The following is a 20,261-nucleotide window of genomic DNA, read 5'->3' as shown; positions in this document are numbered from 1 at the left end:
CCACTTAAAATAAGTCTTTCCATTCCACCTTATGATAAGACACACAACAAATTTATGAAACATGTATGGTGACAGAGGGAAGTAGACCAGTGCAATACATAGGTGGCCTACTGTTAGATCAAATAATTAAATTTCTGATATAAAATATATTTAAAATCACAATATATTTAAGATTCTTTCTTTTACATTGTAAGTTAAGTTATGCAACTTGTTTTTACAAATACTTTTTTGGTATTATATACTTCTCAGATGGGCATCTTAAATATGTCTATTTTTTGTTAGAAATTAAGCACAAAGCTACACAGTGGGCCATCTATGCTCCATTTACTATGTGTATTGAAATTCTGTTTCTAGCATTTTAACTTCACAGACATATTACTGTGCCACTGGGGGACAAAAAGATATTTAATGTGAGAGGTTAACTGAAATTCCACCTAAGGTGAAGTAATCTTATGTATTTTTCTATTTACCAAACTTCACAATTATTTGTTTCTATGTTGTGTTAGAATCACCATAACTGTCAATAAATGTTTATAAATGTAACAAGTAAAATTAAATATTAATTTTCACAATATGTAGTATATATCCTCACATAAATATTAGTCTATACAATATGCAAATACCAATTATCTGTCCACTTTTGTGTCTCCAAAATGTGTATATTCTTTAAGACTAGATTTTATTTAGTGAACTAAGTAATTCAATACTCACCAATACTTTAGTAATGCTGTTTAAATTATCATGATCATATGCCATTACATCAAAATCAAAATGTCCTTTCATGTTACTTTTGGGGTGAAAGTTAAGGATTACTTCTCCTGTAGTCTTGTTCACATAAAATGGAGCCTTGATTTCTTCAATGTTTTCAGCATTATTCATTTTGAAATCACTATTTAGCTTGTAAAAAACCACTGCGTTTTCTCCTTCATCAGGATCATTAGCCTATGGAAAGTTCAACATAATTCTTTGTTTATACATCTGTCTTTAGAAGAAGAAGAAGAAGAAAAAACAAAAAACTATACATTAAATTCTAAAAATATTTTTCAATATTCACTTCATTGTTAGCCATAATAAATAAATTATTTTACAGTATGAATTACGAATATGATAAAATAATTCCTGAAAATTTTCAACATTCACCTGATGAAGATGGCTGTTCAATGATCTTTCTTCAAATAACCTTCTTTATACCATAAGAAATGTTTTAAACTTAATGATTATATTTATTTTAGGTAACAAATCAGGCCATAATTAAGATTTATTTTTTGCACTTATACATAGTTACAGAACTGCTAATTATATAAATCTTTATATTTTAATATTTTATAATCACCTAAACCAACATGAAGGATCTAGGTGTTATTATAAAATATCAAAAAATTTTTTTAAATCTCCATTCATGGATAATTACTTTAAAAGGATGTTTGAAAATCTAAAAACTACTGTTTAAAACTATTTTCCACAATTAAAGTCATATTCTGCTTTGGTGAGTAATAATCCCTCTGACAAATGTAACTGGGCTTATATAAGCACTGACACTGAAACTGTAGATCTCTGCTGCTTATGATACAATTTTATTGCCTAAAAAAAAACTTGTCCATCTTTATTTTGTGAAAATTAAGCAGTGTGAGAAAAGATATGCTGTAATATTTACTTTCAAAAAGAAATAAAAAAATACATTACACTAGGTTAAAACAGAATAAATAAAATAAACCTTCCATATAAATAGCTAAAAATATTATAAAAAACAACAGCAGCAATTTCATTACACATTTAAGAATTTATTATAATAAATCTGTTAAAATGTTTAAATGCAAGTGCAAGATTTTAACCACTAGAATAACTAAAAAGAGATGCTAGAATTTTACATTTCTGATAACACAATGAAAATGTAACTGGTCCACTGGACTGAGCCAGAACCAAAGAAATAGCATTGATTGTAATTCTGAAATTACTAAATGTGAGAAGCTTTTAGTGAAATGTAAAAGCCTATTTCATAAAAAAAAAATGACATTTTACAATTTTTTTTGTTTACAATGTATTCTTGTGAATTGATGATGTCAGTCTGGTTGAAAAGTTGAAATGCAAGGTGACGTTGCAGTAAAGAATAAAAAAGTTTTTGGTCTATCATACAGTTTGCACACTGAATTTTCATTATCTCTTGAATCTCCAAAATGCATTTTTACATTTTGAGACTTATCAAATCATGAGACTTACAGCTGTGACACTGGGGGCTAGTGGTTGGCCCATTAATTTTCAAATAAATATTTTAAGGACTCAAAAATATAATAACAAGTAATGGAATTCAGAAATGTACCTTAAAAACCAAGTTACAAGAAAGTTCTTGAATTTAGTTTTTACATAATGTACACTAATTATATGAGAATAATCAAACTATTTGAGCTTTTTACATGTCACTGTGGGAACAAAAAAAATATGTATTTCATTGATGGTGAATTGCAGAGCATTGAAAAATACAATCCCACTACAGATATACATATAGCTGAAGAAATATATAGTCTTTTCCAAATTAAAATATTCACATAGGAAGATTATATTTGTTTGTTTGTTTGTTTCAGAGCAAATCCACTGGGCTATTAGCTTTTTCCACCATTGGAAATCAAACCCTGGATCTGGCATTCTAAGTCCTTAAACTTACCATTATTACACCAAGAGAAAAAAAAAAAGGATTACAATAAATAATATAGAGTGGAAAGGTAATATTCTGCAGAAAAATGACACCTTCAATATTTTTCAATCAAGAGAGAAAACCTGTGCAATAATACATTTAAGATAAGAACGACTTCAAGCATTATATTTCATTTCAATATGCAACAAATTTCACCTGTAAAAAGAAGACTATTCTTAAAAAAAAACAACCAAAAAGGTGTGAATGTGAAAATAGACAAATTTCCCGTTAACACTAAGAAGAGATAATAAAGATTTAAAATGATGGAGGTTCAGAAGTTAAAAATTTATAAGATTCTAGCTACACCTCTATATCAAAGACAGTTTCCATAAGAACAGGTGAAAAAACATTATTCATAACAATTTCTTTAGACTCCTTATGTGACAAGTCACCAATACAACTACAATGTTTTCTGTGCCTTTTGTTTTGGAGTCCGATTTCCATGTGCACTAAGAGATCTCTAATATATTTACTGAAGTAATGGGGAATAAGAATTATTCCTGCTATCCTTTGCTGCAGAGGTTTGTTTACAATGAAAACTGCAGAATAGTCCATAACCATTGCTTTTGACATAATTGGAGACAGGTATGCACTATACTAAGGCCTTGAACCATGAAGCCCACCTCAAAACTTTCAATATTCTTATTTTAGGTGCATTATTGAATTATGACTAATCCTGTATCTAATTTGTTTATGTATATACTGTCCTTTTTTATGTTTCCTATAAAACTGAACTAAGAATAAATAGACTTTGTCATAAGACTCAGGGTATGAACACAAAAGATTGGTACTAGTCCTGACCATAACTATTAAAATGAGCATGACTGATAGGTAGTAGTTGTTCCATGGGCAAGTACAGATCACAAATCATCATTCTGGTAAAATAGACCTTAGCAGTAAAATTTAATTATTCAAATACATTACAACAAGAAATGAACAATTTGACTTTCTATATAAACTGGAATCTAGATTTCAAAATATATTACTACACGTAATTGACTCTTCATATTTCAAATATTTTATTTCAGGTATTTGGATACCATATGGAAGTTTTAATAAGTGCAAGAAGTGAAGAATCATGCATTAAACTAGGTTTTCTTTAAAGGACTTAGAACCAAAGTATTAAAAGTTTTATAATAATAACTTTCAAAAATCCACCATAATTTAATTTGAAGATTTTTTTTTGCAATATTATAAAAAAGAAATTAAATGACATACCGACACTTGAACCACCATCTTCTCATATTTGTCTGTAACCTTGACCCCACCTGTAAATCTTGGATCTGTGAATTTTGGAGGATTGTCATTGATGTCAATGACATTTACTGTTATTTTTATTGTTGTTAAATCCAATAAATTAAACTCAAATACTTTATCAGGTTCACGATCACAGTTTTCTTGTGCTTTCACAATCACATCATGAAAAGGTATGCTTTCTCTGTCCAGTTTCTTTTTCAGTGTTAATTCTCTTGTCATTTTATCCAATTTAAAATACTCTTCATCACCACCTATACAATAATTTGTTGAAGCTTTCAGATATATAGATAAGGATTTCTAAACATTTTTCAAACAAATAGTATATACAAAATTATAGTAAAGTTTATTTCATATTGGTGGAAGTACAGTGAGAAGGAAGTACATAACACACAAAGAACAAATCAAAACCATTTTCCACACTATTTCCAGTCTAGAGTAAACAGGAAAAGTCCATATTTTCACAATTTAAGTAATAAAAATTTGCATGTTAGAAATGCTATATAGTTGACAAATGACAGAACAAAATTTTGTCAATGCACACTACACACATATAACTTTACAAATTATGAAGTGTATCTGGAATAATTTACAGTAATTGAGTACACAACTAAAGCAATGGATGTTACAAAATAATTTCAATGTGGAGTATTTCTGTAATCCAGCATTTCACAAACATTCATCATCCACACACCCCATGAGATGTACATGTTCTTTTAAACATACATCTCATTTTTTTTAAATGAGTAGTAGAACTTACGTGATGAAATATATATAATATTACACTAAGATGCACATTAAAAAACTGTAGTTAATTTGTAGCAGTTACTTACTATTTTCATAAAAAATATATTAAAACAATTAATTTTGCATGATTGCATTACTGACTAACCATTCATGCTCTCAAAAATATCATTTGTGCAGGTATGTGATTTAATAGTTCAGTTACTCATTATCACAACTAACCTATGATAAAATAACAAATCAACTGATTTTCAGTATTTTCATTGAATTCTTCTTGATATATAGCTTCTGGAATATAGTCCCTTCCTTCAAGAGTTTCTTCTATAATGTGTACTTCACCCTGGAATATAACACTTTCATTATAACAAGATACAAATGAAGATCACATGTGAAAATGCATCCAATATAGCTCTAAAATTAAAAGGTTATATTGTTTGGAATTATTTTCTCTTTTATACAGTGTGTATTCTGACTGTTTATGATTCCACTTAATAACTAAAGAGAATCAAATTATTTGAATTTTCTCAAACTAACAAACAAAACAAATGTAAAGGAAGACAGTGATTTATATTTTGAGCAAGAAGTATTTGCAATAATTAGTACAGAAAATTAAGTTATCCCTTTTAAGATAAAAATAAAAAGAACATCCACTATAAATAAATCCCAGCTTCTATTACTCACAGTTCTCTGCCTGAACTGAGGCAATTTGTCTTGTTTATTACGAACATAAACCTGAATTTCTGCATGCCCATTATTGGAATCCAAATAGTGAGTACACAGAGGGGGGTTTCCTTTATCACAAGCCTTGATGAAGAGCTGAAATAATAAAATGTGACTTTGGAAAAATAAATGCAATCATCAAAAGGGTTGTTTTAACAATATTCTGTATATTATAAACCCATTACATAACAAAAACATTGTATTTTTGACCATACACAACAAAAAAACAATAAACTATGCATGTTATAATAACATAATAAATTATCTTTCACAATAATGATAGGCTTAATGTCAGTTTATTTTTAGAAAAGGATATGTACTCTGAATTATACAAATATTAATTCTCACTAAACTACTACACATTCCAGTGATTTCATTTCCTTTTACAATTATTCATACTATATTAAACTAATCAGTTCTTAATATTTTCAGCTTTTATATACAGTTATTCAAATTAAACTGAAATATTCAGATCTTACTGGTTTGTTTTATACATTAATTTTCAACTGAACTAATCAGTTCCAATTAATTTTACAATACACTGTAATCAACATTTCAATGAATAATCATTAATTCCTGTTAAATAAAGTATATATACAATTATTTATTTTAAACTGAAATAATCAGCTCCTGATAGTTTTAATTTTACATATACAATTATTTGCTTTCCAGTAATTCATCAGTTCCTACTAAACTTGTTTTCTGTAGAAAGGAGACAAATCAGAGGGATTTGATTGAGGTATTTAAGATTATTAAGAATATTGATCCATCAAACTTTTTGTGTTTAGCAGTGAAAACAATAGAACAAAGAGTCATAAGTTCAAATTCTGACAGCATAAAAGTAATCTTCAATTTAGATAGCATAACTGTTCAAACAGGATGTTTGGACTTTGGAATAAGCTACCTTCAAGGTAGTGCTTATGAAGCACTTCTGATATAACAAAATTCTTATTTTTAAGTATAAGAACTTAAATGTTATGAAATTAAAAGGTTTAAAGCTCTAACGTATTCATATTTTCAACTCTCCCTTTTACAAATAGAAATTACTTTAAAAAATATTTTCTTCAAAGCTCTTACAGCAGTTAACAAAGCATTATTTTAAAGACACTTTTTTAAACAAAAAGGAATTGAACTGTTAAATTGAAATCACACTACAAAACTGTTGCTTCTTACTGTGTAATTTGATTTTCTAGCTTTGTTCAGCAAACCTTTAAGTCTGATTACACCAGTATTTTCATCAATTGAAAAGGTTTCAGTATTTTTCTTTTCTTCTTCACAATCAGAACAGATCTCATAACGAATTTTTGAGTTATCTGTGAGTGGAGAGTCTTTATCTTCAGCTGTTACTTTTGTTACAGAGTATCCCTCTGGTTCATCCTACAAACACACCATTACTCTCAGTTTATCTTTTAAATATATCAGCTTTACTATACACAGATCATATTACAGAGTATTATTTACAATACTGGGATATTTTTCTACACCTGTAAATCATCTTTTACTTTGTGTCTTTGAATATCAATGAAAAGTACCTGTACAATTCCTTCTACAAAAGGTACTAATTACAATATTACCATGTATATGCAAAAACGGTTCATTTGGGTTGAGAAAATTTTTTTACATAGAGGAGTGAACAACATTTCGACCTTCTTCGGTCATCGTCAGGTTCACAAAGAAAGAGAGAGGTAACTGACTGAAAGCTGACCACATGTTTGAAATGGGTTGTGTAACTGAGCGTCGGAATGTAGAGGGCAGGCTTATGTGTTTGAATATATAACTTTATATTATTTATTTTATTATTATTTATTATTTTATTTTTTAACCCATCTATAGACATTCCCAGCAACCAATTAGCAACCCTCATAGAATTCACCACGATGAAGACAAACTTCATGTTCAACAACCACAACTATATACAATCAAATGGCTTAAGCATGGGCAACCCAGTATCACCAGTTCTAGCCAATATTTTTATGACACAAGTTGAAACACAAGCAATTAACACAGAATTACATCCACCATTATACTGGTACAGATATGTAGATGACACGGTTGCGGGATTCAAATCTACAGAACACATACTTAATTTTTTTCAATCACATTAACTCTATACATCCCAACATCAACTTCACATGTGAACAGGAAGAAAACAAACAAATATCATTTCTTAACCTCAAAATTACAAGAACTGATACACAATTTCAAACAGAAATCCACCGAAAAATCACCCATACTGGACTATACATTCCTTGGGACTCAGCACATGAAACAAAACAAAAACTCAACATACTAAGAAACCAAATAAACACAACCATAAAACTATGCTCACCAGATAAAATTAACGATGAATTAGACAAAATAAAACAATACTTCATCAACATCAATAAGTTTCCTCCACAAACCGTAGAAAACATTATATGCACACACCTAGACACAAAGCAAAATCAACCAACAAAAGAAAATATATCTCACGAATCAAAAATCAAGAAACCATATACTGCTGCATACCATATATTCCAGACATCAGCAGAAAAATAACTAACATTTCGCAAAAACTAGTAACAAAATATGACATTCCAGTTAATACCAAATTTATTCAAAAACTAGGCACAAAACTGAGGTCTATACTATGTAAAAACTACACTGACAAACATCACACCAACATTATTTATAAAATACAATGTGATAACTGCCACGACTTCTATATTGGAGAAACAAGTAGAAAAATGGAAACCAGATTTAAAGAACATAAAATGTCACATTCACATGTTTTCGAAAACTGCACATCAAATAAACACAACATAACCATAGAAAACATTCAAATACTAAATAAAGAAACAAACATAAACAAATGCAAAATTAAAGAAGCCTTACTTATACAACAACTTAATCCCAAAATAAACCAATACAAAGGAACACCTTTATACCTATATTAAAAAATAATATAATAAATAATAATAATAAAATAAATAATATAAAATTATATATTCAAACATCTAAGCACACCCTCTACATTCTGACGCTCAGTTACACAACCCCTTTCAAACATGTGGTCAGCTTCCGATCAGCTACCTCTCTCTTTCTTTGTGAACCTAACAATGACCGAAGAAGGTCGAAATGTTGTTCACTCCTCTACGTAAAAAATTTTCACAACCCAAATGAGCTGTTTTTACATATATATTTCTCTACAAGTGGGTTTTCTCGACATCACTGAATATTACCATGTATAAATTATCATTAAGAAATGACTATTCATAACATCAGTAAGTTCACTTAGCACAGGTAATTTAAAAACGAAAAATGACAAACTTTTAAATTAAAGTGGATATAAAAAGTTATTTTCCTTTGAACTAATAGAAAACACATATAATGAAATTGTTAAATCATAACTTTTCCATCTTCCATCACAACTGGTCTCACTTTCAATCTAGTACATGTTGTTCAGAAGATATTTTTCTGCATTAGATGGCTTTGGAGAGTAAAGGAGAAGAAATTTGGGATTTTCCCTCCATAAATATATTTGAAACATATCCTTTATATAGGTATTGTTATAAGAATCCAGAAATATTTCTGCTCTGTGTTACAGTTGTAAAACTATCCTCTGTACAAGAAGTAAAGGTAGAATGATACAACTGTCCCATGAAATAACAACTAGCTTCTAGAATCAGTTATTTCTCAAGCCTATACCCAGAATGTGCAAAGAGATGGGTCCTAATTTGCTAGATCAAAATCCAATATATATTGTGCAAAGAAAAACCACCATGCAAAGCATAATGCTATAAGGGTCTAGGGGCACATCCCCCACAATATTTGTAAAAATAAATGCTATGAGATTAAATATAATGACTGCTGAAGTGAGTTTAAAAATGATGAAAAGGCAGTCATAATTAAAAGAAGACTGTCATCGTGCAATAATAGTGGTAATTTTACAGTGGAATGGAGTTAAAGGTTACACATGTTGTGGCATTACATCTTTGTATATACACAACTTATTCCATTCAGACTTGTATGTCATTTAATTTCAGAATGCTAAATACTTTAATAGCTTTAACAAATATATTTTTGATTTGAAGGATTTTTTCTGAAAATTAATATACTGAAAGTTATGTGTATAAACATATTCAAAATGGATGGCTGAATTTCCAGATAGTAGGTAAAACAAAATACAAAGTGTACCTTGAACCTGAAAAGCATTTATCTGTTATACTGTGCTTCACAAAATACCAAGGGAAAACTGTCTTAACATCAATAACGACAATGTTAATGAAGTTCAATATGAAATTTTAACCAGGATGGAAATTTGTGTAAGTTGTGATTACACTATGTAACAAAATTTTTACTTTTTCTTGTTCCTGGGCAGAAAGTGTTATTTCTCAATTGTTTATGCCTAAAGTAAATGGAAAAGACCCATTTTTCTTTTCAAACTTTGCTTTTGTGACCTGGGAGCATATAATAAAAACATGATAGGAGACTATATTTGGGGGCTGATAATTCTAAATTTCATTATCCAGGTCACAAAAGGAACGTTTGAAAGAAATAATAGCCATTTTCTATACTTTTACAACAAAAGCAATTAAGGAATAACACATACTGTCCAGGAACAAAATTTGTGGTACATAGTGTTATAGCCTAAGCTACTGTACTGTATAGTCATTTGGTGAAGTGATGTGAATTGCAGGAGCCTAAATAGTTAGACAGAACTGCTGTACAGAATTGGGTTACATACAGTTTCTCAGCTGCTTCAGTCCAGAAGTATGCAGTGCTAGTGTTACATCAATTCAAGAGTGAAGTATATTCCCTGTCCATGATGGATCTGCATGCTACTCAGATCTTCTAATCAGACCTCTTGTTCCACGTGTTACTCCTTACCCATGAGATCAATAGAAAACTAAAACAAATCCTAGCCCTCTCATGCATCTCTCTGTGTGGGGTCAAATGGTTTGCCTTAAGGCATCTTGCTGGTTTCCATAGCCTATGCATACAAGGGGCAAGGCTCACTATGATCTGGCCTTCAAAAATTGGGAGAAAGTCTGTTGTAAAAAGCAGTGAAATATTTTATTAGATACTAAAAATCAAATCAAATATCATTGAGTTGAGATAAATGGCCCGGCATAAAAATAAGTGAATAATTCCCAAAATGCGAAATTCAGTTTGCCCTACTGAAGTCAATTCAAATCATGTGGACTGAAACACTCTGTTCAAACATTAACCTTAGAAACAAGTATTTTCAGTAGAAAGTAATTCAAATGTGTATAAATATAGAGTTATTAAAGCTATAAGTTTCCAGCACTGAAAATGTATTTCTGATGGGTACTTACCTACCTGACATAAATAGCTATTCTTGTTCAGTGCTGCTCTCTATATGGAAAACAAATTTTTACATATATCACAAGCTTTCTTTCTGCCCTCCATTGGAATTGACTGATTCTAATGCATTTCTCATGTAAATTGTCATGCACCAACTTTCCACCAACAGCAGTCAATATACTCTAATGATACATGCAATTCTCTCTATTCCATTCATGTACTACATGAGTATGTAAGGTCCAAGAAGGACAAAATTATGAAGCAATTCTATTACAAAGATAAACCTACAAGTGATTTGTGGAGCACCTTATCTCTGCAGTGTGTGCTGGGGGGGGGGGTCACAGAATTATAACATGCAAGTTGAGATGGCTTGACAATGCAAATCTGAACAGTTAAAGAATACCTGGTCAGACACTACTTGCCACAGAGCAGGATCCAAATAATTAGCTTTAAGAAAATGGGAAAAATGACCTCTGAAAAGGAAGAAGTAAGAAAAAAATAACTTACTCAGTCAAAGTCTCACTGAATTTTGATATTTTAGAAGGGTACAGGCAAAAGATAACCCAAAGAGGAAGAAATTGCAATCCAGTGCAAAAAGTGAGATATGAACATATCACAATCCACATGCCTGACTGAAGACATATTTTAAATTAAAATGTAATGAAATATCAATGATAGTGTCAACAAAGTGGGTGAAAAATTACTCAGGACAAAGTATAAGAGGAAGTGAATCAATTGAAAAAAAGTTTAATCCAATTGGTGAAGGAAAAAGAGGTAGAAGCAGACACCACTGAAGGAAGATGTGCAGGAAATATAACAGAAAACAGCAATTACAGAACATAGAAATCTATATGAATTGGGAATAGGACAGAGGTGTGAAATGGAAGCTAAAACAGTTAAATTAAATGGAGAAATTACCCTCAAACTACTGAAATGTGAACGAGCAAAAAACGAATTGGAGAAAAAGAAAAAGACATGAAAAGGATAAAAATAACATAAAACATTGATGGCAAAGAAACAGACCAGTGTATCCACAGGCATATATGAGAAAAAGGAAAAACATGGAGTCTTGATAAAATGGTCCAAATTAAGGCAAAGTGATGCAGTGCAGGATCACATATGGATCCCAATTCAGAAGATCATTCCACTACAGTAGAGAAGATCTGAAAGTAACACATATACACGTAATGTGTAAGAGAGGGAAATAAATACAGAATGGGATTACTTGAAAATCTGAGACCAAGGAAACAGATCTCTGATCCAAATGTCAAGAGAGAAAATTTGCATAACTAAAAATGATGAACTAATCAAGGGAAAACCTTGAACCCAGAAACAAAAAATGGAAAAATCTATTTACATTGAGAAACTTTCAAGTAAGAACAAACTAAATAAGCAAAAAAAGATGTAACCATTGAGAGAAGCAGGATCACTTCTCCAATAATCTGAGGAAAAACTAGACATAAATTAAGAGACCAAGAAGGTCTGGATGAAATAAAGTGACTAAGAGTGTCAAAGAAGAGTTAGAAACACAGTAAGAAGTTAAGGGTGGAGAAGATGTTAAAACGACAGCAGAGATGGTCAGGAAAGAAACATTATAAAGAATGAACCCACTGTATCAAGAAAGCAAGAAAACTCCCAGAAAAGAAAGAGAATAGACCAGTGGTTCCCAGCCAGGGGTGCAAGATAACATTTGTTTTGGCCACCTTCACCTTTATTCTTAAATAAATAATTACTGTGAGGGGTGCAAGAACATATTAAAATTTTTTAGGGGTGCGGGGCATAAAAAAGGTTGGGAACTACTGTAATAGACAAATGTGTAAATCCAATTCTGGCTGAAAACATTGATAGCCCAAGCAAGAAAACAAGGAATTGGAGTCCAAAACCAAGGCAATTTCTGGTTAAGGGAAGCAGCAAAAGCTTCAACATGAGAATTATTACACTGATATCAAAACTACTGGAAACAATAGGAAACTGATCCACAAAAACAATAAAAGTACTCAGAACATGACATGCAATGACAGAAATATAAAACACGTGAGGCCAAAAAGAAGATCCAGTGTATGAATAAAGAGGAATGGAAAATGGGTGCAATCCTAGTGAATGAAATAAGCAATAATTGAAGAAAAGTTTAAATGGACGATTACCAGACAATTTCCAGCCAGACAGAGAAAATAAACCAAAACACACTACAGTGATAAGTTCCAGGACAATGATAGGATAAAACCTCTTAGTCACTGACAAGAAACCTTGAACCTTCTAGTCGATCAACCCACATTCTCCCCATCCCTGAAGGGATGCATCTAGGAAGCATGGAAAACCAGAGGAGGAAGTTGGAAACTCAATGATGTGCAAGTCATATCTAATCACCAATCAATGAGAAGGATATGAAAATGGGTAATAAGAGGTGATAAAGAGACCCTGTGAAATTTCATTGGGTGTGAAAAGTTCATGAAAGAACTCTCATATAAGCCATACCTAAGGGTATAAAGGCTACCATTGAAGATCAGATCCTAAACGTGACAGAACTCTATAAGCTGTAATCAAACTGAAAACCCATTGAATGTGGTCAAAGAAGAGAAGGGCAAGCCTGACTGAGACATGTAAAGAAAAAGAAAAACAACTAATGAACAAAATACTGGATAGGTTGCAGTATAGACCTCTCCAAATAAATTAACATCCCATTATAACCATCTAGAAAATATTCAGTTAACCAAAGAAACAGGAAAAGACCACACAAGAACACAGAAGTGACAAACAAATGCTCTAAACACCCAACAAAACATACAAAGCTGAAGCAAGTTTGAAGAGCAGTGGGTGAAACAGAGAGACCACCCCAAGGAGATGAAACCAAAACAAAGGTTGTTAGAAATGAAATATCAGAATATGTGAATAATCACTCGCAACATTCTGCTGTGACATCAATAAAGACAGAGAAAAAGATCACCTAAGAGTGAAAAATGAGTCCCAGGCAAAATAGGACTGACTGAAATAAAAATGAGGTGGGATAAACCTAGCACAGGTTGACAGGCTCTGGTCTGATGCTAGGACAACAAACAGCTTGGAAAAAATGATGAACAAATCCAACAGTTTGTAGAGGCAGAAAATCTGATGCCTTCTATGAAAGACACAGGCTGGTTGCAGGATTCCAAGACATGGGAAAGGGTACCAGGGACAAAGGAGACAGGAAGGAAATAGTAGGACTGGTCCTTCTGTTAAAACCCAAGGAACGTATGGAACTGTAGCAAAATATTGCCAATGGGTAACAATATAATATAGTCAAACTCCCACTGAACTGAAACCATATGGTTAATCTCTGATATTATAGGTAACATGTCAAACAACATTAACTGAAATAATGAGATGAGAAACTCCCAGAAAAGGGACAGGGAAGAACAGATAAAGACCTGGATGGGAAAGGAATAGGTATGTCATGACTGCAACTTCCTCAAAAGAGCAACCAAATAGGAAAAGGTTGAGTGTTGATGCACAAATTACACAGAGATACCAAAGTCTCTAAAATATAAATGAAAACGTATGAAAAAAAATCCAAAATGAAAGAAGTAGCAAACTTATCTGGGACAAGATCACTTTGTGATCCAGAAAACCCTAACTGCAACAAAACCTGAAGTGAGAGCTGAAGATGACAAACAAGATAACATGGAAGTATTAAGAAATCCTAGAAAAACAGGAAATTAGATAAAATTTGACTGGAATATTAAGTGAAATTAAAAGATTTCTTCAATGTAAAGAAAAAATAATAGTAATGAAGAAATCCCACTTCAAAAATTAAACCATTAAAATCACAATTCACACTAAAAGCACTAAAAGGTAAAAAATAAATAAATAAATAAATATTAGTATTGCCAAACGAAAAGTGATAGTTTGGTACAATGGAATAAAGTGAGTCACATGGGTAATTAAAGTATGTCACACTCCTACAGGTGGAGAGTTCATGCATGGTGATTTACATGAATTACTCATTGGAATCAGTCAATTCCAATAGAGAGGAGATAGAAGGCTTGTGTCATACATGAAACTTTATTTTTGCATATAGAGAGCAACACTGAATGAGAATAGCTATTTATGCGAGTAGAGATAATGTACCATATTGGAATAAACATTGAGACACAACTTAATCCACTATGAGGTAACAAAAGATAAAAAATCTCACCTCTTGAATATAAATTTTTTCCTGAGACTTTACAAACTTAGGAGTATTCAAGTTCACATCTTGAACAAATATACAAAAAGTTTCAACAGAACTTAGGGGTGGTTTTCCCTTGTCTTCTGCTAATACAGATATGTTGAATTTTCGGTGAAGGTTTAGTAAACTACCACGAACAGTAATCATTCCTGTTTCACTGTCAATTTCAAAGAGGTCTAAATTGAAAAGAATAGCTGTTAACTTTTAAGTAACATTTTGCTTTAACACCAGTAAAACATGTTTAAATAAACAAAAATTAATGAAAGTAGAAAGAATTATTAATGTATATATATTCAAACAGTCTTCTTTACACTGTCATCCAAAACAAAAATACAGTGAATAAGTGTGTTTCAATTAAAGAAAATATACTATGCTAATAACTTGTTAAAATGTAAATTTCCTTCACCTTTAGATTAATAGTTCCAGAATCATTTGTAAAATATAATGAAATTTGTTTCTGCATATATGTATGAGAAATGTGAGACAATTTTTCTGTTTTCATAAAAACAAAAACACATTATCACAGAATTAAATACATTAATATCCCAAATGAATATTCAAAAATTAATTCATAGTGGCATTAAGTTATGTCAGTATATTGTCAAAATCCAAGTTAAAAAAACTATTTCTCAAGTACAACCTGGTGGAATGAAATAAAAAAGTGTTATACCAGCTACTACCCTGTCACAAGTAATGGATAAACTTATATATGTTTGAAGGTTCTGTAGGCCCAGACTATTTATTGAACAAAATTTGGTGAACAGTAAAATGAGATGATTGAGTACAAGGTACATTATGTTCAATTCTTCTTTCTTTTAATGGATAAAGATATTTTTTACATACATTTCAAGCTATAAGCTTTTTAAAAAATCACTAATTTATTAAAATGATAAACATACTTTCTATTTCTCCATTGCTATTAATGGTATATTGCACATAACCATTATCTCCCTTATCCTTGTCTGTTGCTTTTACTGTTTTAACTTGAAATCCTGCAGTGGTAGTTTCAGGTACTTCAACACAAGCATCCCATTTCTCAAACTCTGGTTTATTATCGTTAATGTCCCTGAGGGTCACAAACACCTGAAAATAATTGCCGTAAGTAAAAACAACATTAAACCTTCTTTCTTAACAACTTTTAGCTTTACTTACGAAAATTATTCAGTTTATTCATAATGTGGATTAATTTAAACAGGGTATTTTATAACTGGTGAATGTTGAGAATAAATAAATAAATCTTAAGGTGAAGAATGTAAAAGCAATCTATTTAGCACAGCCACAATATATTCAAACATACTGAATGGTTAGTGGTCCATCTTTTCCTACAAAGTGAATGAGCAAATAACATATTATACTGACCAGTCAAACATGTAAAAAGGTAAACCTTTAAAATGATGTTCTGATCACGACATATCTTTTAGATTGTCATTTATGTTGAGGTAAGTAAATATGTTTCAGAAAAAACTGACTGTTTATTCACACCTACATAACACTAACTATTTCAACACAATACAATATGGTACTTTAACTGAATAATTCAAATGACAATATGTCCATTCAATGTTATGTGCTAAAATATTTGTTAAAAATTGATTTTGATATACATGTATATATAATTGTGACATGCTCACAAACATCAAATAAGTGATGAACAGGTAGTATCCAGTTTATTTTTAAAACTTTGAAAATATTTTTTAAATTTAAATTGTTTATCAATGAATTCTCACTATAATACATGCAGCTTTAGATGTTTTTATACACACACAGACACACACACACACACACATGAACTTGTATCTAAGATACACCATGAACAGCTCCCCTACAAAAAAAAACATTCTAAGTGATACCCATGAAACCAAGGGTTGGCTTTGCAATAAATATTTGAGTAATCAATTTGGTCAAAAGAATTATGGTGAAGGCCAAATGTGTAACACTAAATTACAACTTTCCTGGTTCACATACTTGTAAAGTTGTTCCTAAATTATTTTTGTAATTTTATTGGCTTTCAGCTATTAGCATTCTTGATATATTTAACTATCTTGTAAACTTCTTTAACGTTCCTACTAAATTAAAAAAAACTTTTTCTTCATCAGTTATATCTATAGTGACCTTAGTTTGCTATTTTTGGAAAAATGAAAAAAACATGAAAATTTCCTTTATTCTTTTTATAATATTGTAACCTAAGTTTATGATACTAATGTACTTTCACTACTTTGTTTCATTACCTTAACTATTTATGCTAGTAATCATAGTGCTTATTATAATGTTAACAGACCTGGGCTGTACTCTTCCTGCGATCATTAGGATTTTGTGGATTATCAAATGCCTCAACTATAAATTGATACTTTTCTTGGTTTTCCCTATCCAAACGATCCCTGTTAGTAATGGCTCCCTGAAAAAGAACAACAATAAACCACAGATTTATTATACAGTTAACTAAAAACATTTGTAATGTCAAAGGTATACAGTTTGTATTTTTGTTGAAAAAACTTAGACAATATTTTAAGAATATTTTTAAAACTTGAAACGTATTTAGTAACCTAAACTTTAATGTACGAAAAATGTTAATTTTAAATATTTAGACAAATAGATGACTTTTTTTAAAAACACAAGTAAAGTCTGTTTCCTTGTACTTGTAAATGATTTACTTGTTGACCATTCAACAAAATCAATACAAAGAAATGGGTTTAGCAATATAAATGCATTAAAGTTAACATTTTCCTTACTCAAAAAAAGTATTTCCCAAAGACACCCACCTCTTCTCATAGAATAGCTAGTTTGATCTCTTGAGTATTTACCTATAATACTTGCAAGTCAACAGTTTTGCACAAATTCCCTTTAAAATTCACATGGTTAATGTGCACTGTGCTAGTGTATAATCATATCATCATGCAACAATAGCTCTCCACCAATAAAAGGGTATCACAATGTCCTTGCACAATAATTTACCTTCACCAGTTTCATTTGAAAGAATTTCATCCTTAGCCATGATAAGAAGAAAATTGAACTTTTGAAACAATATCTCACCTCATTACACAGAATACCCATGATTTCAATGATTTATCCTCTGGAATAATTGAGCGATCTCAAGAAAATGTAGACAGGTCATGTGTGGGTAAAACTGAAATAACAGGACATCCTTACCTACAGGATCTTAGCAGCAGAGGAATTACATTTAAAGGAAAAGATGAACATGCCTCTATAAAGAAAATAAGAATGCAAGGCCCCTCTGTAAACATCATATGTGAACAGAAGATAGACTCAGAGAAGAGGTGCATGATGAAAAAAGTACCTAAAACATAAAGGTACGAGTCGGCCAAATCCCAGAAAATTGAGTCTTTTAAAACCTAACCAGTGAAGTTTACATTAATTAGTACAAAGGGTGTAATTGCATCAAAAGAATATTTGGTGCTCCTTTTAGTAGAGGGTTGCCATGTATATTTTTTGTGTCCAAAGATGTAGCAAAACCATGTTGAATGTTTGGAAATTTCAAAGCCATTGGCAAGCAAAGAATTGTGCATCTATAGAGGACAGCACCAAACAAGATAAGCTATTATGTGAGGGATGATAAGATAGCATATTACAACTTCCCTATTTAACAATTATGCTGAATACAATTTGAGTACTTTATTCCCATGAAATACTTATAAAGGTTTAAATTCCAAACCTGATAAGATTAGTATTCTAAAAATCTCATTTACAATTTTAAATTGGGTGAGTTGTAAAATGTTTTAGATAAAAAACTGTTCATTGTTTATTCAAAACTAACTACTCTGTTAGTGTGGATGTCTTCTTCTATTAAGAGTAAAATTTGATAAATTGAGAAACTGTTATTTCTCTTGAAAATACACATCTAATCACATATTTAACTAAAAAATTGAGAATACCTTGTGAATGAAAATGTTGACTTACAGTTTCAGAATGAACAGAAAAATACTCAGAGTCTTTAGTTCCTCCTGGTATCCTGTAGTTTACCAAGCCAAAGTTGCCATAAACATTTGAATCTTCATCAGTAGCTGTAACTGTAAGCCTACCAGTAATGTTTACCTCTTCATCAACCTCTAAGGTATAGGTGGTATCAGTAAACTTTGGATCATTATCATTTACATCACCTATTTCAAGAAAGACCCATGTACTAGTAGAACGGCTAGGAGTACCACTGTCTGTTGCTGTCACGGTGAAGTTCATTGTCTGATTCTTTTCATAATCAATTTCTTCAATAACTTTCAGTTCCCCTGATAAATAAAGATCAGCTAATTAATGCACTTGTCATCAGACATTAGTATTAGGCCTATTATGTGTTTAACATTGTATTCCTTATCAAAACTACTAATTTTCCCATAAGAACGACAGTGATGAGAATTCACATATATAGCTATTTGCAGCAAAAACAGCATTCTCATCATATGATTTTGTTTGACACTGTCATGATATGTAGACATTATTAATTTATTTACTTTCTGAGTAAATATTTTGTTTTTTTTTAGTTTTGTTCATAACAAGAGAAATATAAGCAATTATTTTAATGTAAATAATATGACAAATTTAGTAATAAATTGATAAGAGTAGTATGTTACATAACTCATTGATATGGAGAGTATAGAACATCACATGAAATTCACTGACATCAAGAATACAGAGCAAGTAGCCAATTAGGTAACAAATCTAAAAAAGTGTGAAATGAGAAGTAAAAGTAGACAGACAGACAAAGACAAAGCAGATGAGAAACAAAGTAAAGACTCATAGCAGACATATGAAGTGAGAAGTAAATCCTAATGATAAATAAAGGCCTTACAGTTGATATTAACACTGTTGAAGGAGATCAAAAGAATAGTTCATTTTGTCAAAGAGAGTTCTAAAGTAATTGAACCTCTCTGGTAGACTTTGACAAAAGTAGACATTTATTGGAAGTAGGTCTGAAATACAAAAAAGGAGCAAATGATTTTAAAAGTATAGGATACAACTATGGTAAACTTGGAAAAATGTAAGTGAGCTATGTTTGGATAGTTTGGTGATAGTAATACAGAACAATAGTTCTGATATTCTAAAGCAACTGAATTGGCCTAACTGGACTTTTGACAAGAAAAAGATAACTATATAGTGTTAAAAATATATCTATGATAATCTTTTGCATAAAGAATTTGTTGTAAATGCATTTAATCAGCAATTAAACTGATATTTCAGTCACATACTCTAGCTTACACCTGTCACAAATCTGTTGTTTAGAGCTCAAACATAGTTCCAAGTTTTTTGTCATCTTATGTATATGACAAAATTTGTGACTAGTTCACATCTTCAGAACAAATATTTACTTACACAGAATATTTGTAATAAATTTAG

At 30.8% G+C, this 20,261-nt stretch overlaps 1 protein-coding gene across 3 annotated transcripts in view; it reads right to left on the bottom strand.

The window, feature by feature from the left end:
• LOC143235287 (cadherin-23-like) overlaps positions 1-20,261 on the bottom strand; it is a 94,119-nt gene that overhangs the window by 20,500 nt on the left and 53,358 nt on the right. For all 3 annotated transcript variants that reach the window (XM_076473270.1, XM_076473271.1, XM_076473269.1), the window contains 9 exons: positions 18,834-19,156; positions 17,197-17,313; positions 15,818-16,001; positions 14,886-15,094; positions 6,581-6,784; positions 5,369-5,503; positions 4,910-5,027; positions 3,908-4,197; positions 712-942 (listed from right to left, as the gene is read on the bottom strand). In XM_076473270.1, the coding sequence (XP_076329385.1) occupies positions 712-942; positions 3,908-4,197; positions 4,910-5,027; positions 5,369-5,503; positions 6,581-6,784; positions 14,886-15,094; positions 15,818-16,001; positions 17,197-17,313; positions 18,834-19,156 (1,811 nt within the window). The remainder of the gene's footprint in view (positions 1-711; positions 943-3,907; positions 4,198-4,909; positions 5,028-5,368; positions 5,504-6,580; positions 6,785-14,885; positions 15,095-15,817; positions 16,002-17,196; positions 17,314-18,833; positions 19,157-20,261) is intronic.

The sequence above is a fragment of the Tachypleus tridentatus genome, chromosome 12 (assembly GCF_004210375.1).
Source record: "Tachypleus tridentatus isolate NWPU-2018 chromosome 12, ASM421037v1, whole genome shotgun sequence".
NCBI lineage: Eukaryota > Metazoa > Arthropoda > Merostomata > Xiphosura > Limulidae > Tachypleus > Tachypleus tridentatus.
Note: the sequence above shows the minus strand (reverse complement) of the source record. Positions and strands in the feature narration are given on the sequence as shown.